Here is a 3,627-nt window from a genome sequence, read left to right as displayed (position 1 = left end):
CTAGTCATAGGAAAATAAGAAATCACCGTGTCAGTCTTAGGTAGTAAAACACACAAAAGAAATCTCTAAAAGAAAAAAGTCCATCAATTTCATCCACACAAAAGGAAAAAAAATATTCCTATTAGAGAGGTTTTTTTTATTTTTTAAATTTATCATTTTTATCGCAAATGTTTCAAATTTTACAGGAAATAGTTTAAAAAAAAAATCCATATATGACGGATTGATGTTTACAGACTTGTTGGGATATGCACACTATTCCTAATGGGACAAGGTTGTAGCTACACAACTGTTTCAATTCACTTGAAGGGGTTGTCCACTTGGAACAAGTTCTGATCTATGCACCAGACAAGGGCTTCCTTTTAGATCTGAGACCCCCAACAGTCTCCAGAATGGGGCACTTATCCCAATTAGACTACAGCAGCAGTTTCCATTCTCAACTATTGTGTTCTCACTGTTTGTGTGGGGGTCCTGGGTTCAAATCCCACCAAGGACAACATCTGCAAGGAGTTTGTATGTTCTCCCCGTGTTTGTGTGGGGGTCCTGGGTTCAAATCCCACCAAGGACAACATCTGCAAGGAGTTTGTATGTTCTCCCTGTGTTTGCGTGGGTTTCCTCCGGGCACTCCGGTTTCCTCCCACATTCCAAAGACATACTGACAGGGAATTTAGATTGTGAGCCCGTCGGGGACAGCGATGATGATGTGTGTAAAGCGCTGTGGAATTAATGGCGCTATATTAGTGGGTCAAATAAATAAAGAACGTGTTTGCAATGATTCAGTCTATTCTCAACCAATAACTACCACAAGAATAAAGGCGAGCCTGCTTCACAAGTAGTCCTATCCACAACATTTAGAAACTAAAAAAAACCTGCTATCCTTTTCATTACCTGTGAAGAACGGCTCTGACATCGTGGAGTGAGTAATATTGGTCTGACTGTATTCTGTCGGCAGGTTGAAGACTTCACGACGTGTCATCTGCTGTGTCCCAAACTGGGAAAAATTTCCTACAAGTAATACAGATCACGTATGAGTAGAACTATGGAAATAAAGACTGTATCAAGCGTGTGTATTCCTGATCATCTACCGTATACACACAGTAAAGGAGTCTGGTGGAATTTCTCACGATAGTGTAACTGTGCTATGCCGTACATTAGCTGTAATTTCCCAAGGCGATCATGGCTGTCTGACAGTACACAAGGGAGTTACACCAGGCTTAAAAGGAATAAGTCACCAGGTTATTTCTACCCCGTATAAGAGCAGCTTATTGTAGCCTGATTCTTGTGATGTGTTACTTACTGGGCTGCTTGCTGTCATTTTGAAGAAATCACTCTTTTATCTGCTGCATAGCTACCAGTTTTCTGAATGTTGAGCTCAATAACACCGCCCTCACCACTGATTGGCAGTTTTCTGCCTATGCACAGTGTACACTGAAAGCTGTAAATCAGTGCTGGGGTGGGGTTATACAGAGCTCATAAATATGATAATCTACCTGGCAGCTGGTTTACTAATTCTCCAGTGATAATCTGCTGATGAATCTGTGATTTTATCAAAACTACAGCAATCAGCCAAGTGAGTGACAAACGCTGGAATAAGGGTCTCAGTCTTTTCAATATGCTGCTCTAAGATTAAGTGGCAAAAATGTGACAGATTCCCTTGAAAGTAGATCTTCTTTCACAATACATATAATAAATAAATGTACTTTACCTGATATAACTGGTGTACTAACTTTGAAAATTCATGTCAGAATAGCTGTATATGCCTCAAATTTAAAATTAGCATTTTATCTACCCAGTGACCGCTCATGGAATTAAATGCTTACTTTACAAATGTTTTTCTGTGCAATAGTATACAGTCTAGCTCAGATGCATTTTGAAATGAAGTACACCCGCTTCATCAGGTCTAAGATCTAGTAAATAAATTACGCAGTTTGTATTGTGAAATCTGCTTTAAAGGTGCAATAAAAAAAAGTGCCATCAATGAGTTGCAAATTGCCTCTTCAGATAAAAAGAGGACTTAACTATTTAAGCCTCTATACTTATCCTCTTGGGAGTCTGAGTTGAACATATCTCTCTCCAGTAGGGAATCAGATCAAGTACTAGGACACTCACATGGGTTCTCAAGATGTGTCCTGTTACAGGAGAATGCTTTTAAGGTCCTCTCCAGATGGTATAGAACCCCCGAGTCGCTCTATCACCTGGGCCTCTCAGACTCTCCTCTTTGTTGGAGATGTATGAAGTCAAAGGGCTCGTTATCACATATATTCTGGTCATGTCCAGCTATTACGAAATTCTGGAAAGATGTCTTCGACCGACTCCGCCAAATTGGATTAATAACACACAACCTAACACCCCAAGAAGTATTACTGTCACTGCCCACGAAGTCATACAAGCCGAAAAAACATGACCTTCTCCCTCTCCTAATAGCCGCAGCCAAACACTTGATCTCCTTACATTGGAGACAAACGAACCCCCCTCATATTGATGAATGGACCAAAAAAGTCCAGGATATTTGTAGGATGGAGGAGTTGTCCAGCTGGGATTCTCATTCACATGATAAATACTTTCGGACTTGGTTGCCATGGCAAATGTCAAATAGCTCTACTTTACAGCCTTCCACTAGCTATTCTTCTTAGCTACACAATTTTGTTCTCCTGTGATCTCATTAAGATTACTAACACTGCACTGTGATGGGCTCGGGCACTGCTCACTCACCTGGTTAAAGGGAACCTGTCACCCCGTTTTTTGAGATTGAGCTATAAATACTGTTAAATAGGGCCTGCGCTGTGCGTTACTATAGTGTATGTAGTGTACCCCGATTCCCCATGTATGCTGAGAAATACATTACCAAAGTCGCCGTTTTCGCCTGTCAATCAGGCTGGTCTGGTCAGGTGGGCGTGTTCACAGCGTTCTTTTCTTCCCCAGCTTTCCGTTGGTAGCGTAGTGGTGTGCGCATGTCCAGAGTTCCGACTTCCCTGCGCCCACGTGAAGACACAGCGCGCGATCTGCGCTGTAATCCCTTGCATCGGTGGGGGCGGCCATCTTCCTGGGGCCGCGCGTGCGCAGATGGAGTGCTCTGCTGCACGGGGCTTCAGGAAAATGGCCGCGGGCAGCCGCGCGTGCGCATTAGAGATCGCGGCGGCCATTTTCCCAAATGGGCGCAGGGAAGTCGGAACTCTGGACATGCGCACACCACTACGCCACCAACGGAAAGCTGGGGAAGAAAAGAGCGCTGTGAACACGCCCACCTGACCAGACCAGCCTGATTGACAGGCGAAAACGGCGACTTTGGTAATGTATTTCTCAGCATAGGTGGGGTATCAGGGTACACTACATACACTATAGTAACGCACAGCGCAGGCCCTATTTAACAGTATTTATAGCTCAATCTGAAAAAACGGGGTGACAGGTTCCCTTTAAACTAGTCTTAAACTAATATTATTTGATATTCTCCCCAGCACTCTTTTCCAGTTGGTCGAAATTACCTACTATTTCTTGCTGGTTTAGGGTTATTTTTTTTCTTTTCTACATACTCGTCATCCTCAGACGAAGATTTGTTATTCAGGAATTTACACTTGACCATTATATCCCCTTCGGTACATCCCATCCCCCTTCCCCCCCCCCCCCCATTCC

General features: G+C 43.2%; 1 protein-coding gene across 3 annotated transcripts in view; it reads right to left on the bottom strand.

Moving 5' to 3' along the window:
- ITGB4 (integrin subunit beta 4) overlaps positions 1-3,627 on the bottom strand; it is a 121,178-nt gene that overhangs the window by 2,447 nt on the left and 115,104 nt on the right. For all 3 annotated transcript variants that reach the window (XM_069752039.1, XM_069752038.1, XM_069752040.1), the window contains one exon: positions 886-1,002. In XM_069752039.1, the coding sequence (XP_069608140.1) occupies positions 886-1,002 (117 nt within the window). The remainder of the gene's footprint in view (positions 1-885; positions 1,003-3,627) is intronic.

Source organism: Ranitomeya imitator, chromosome 2 (assembly GCF_032444005.1).
Source record: "Ranitomeya imitator isolate aRanImi1 chromosome 2, aRanImi1.pri, whole genome shotgun sequence".
Lineage (NCBI taxonomy): Eukaryota > Metazoa > Chordata > Amphibia > Anura > Dendrobatidae > Ranitomeya > Ranitomeya imitator.
This window is presented reverse-complemented; position numbering and strand designations above follow the sequence as displayed.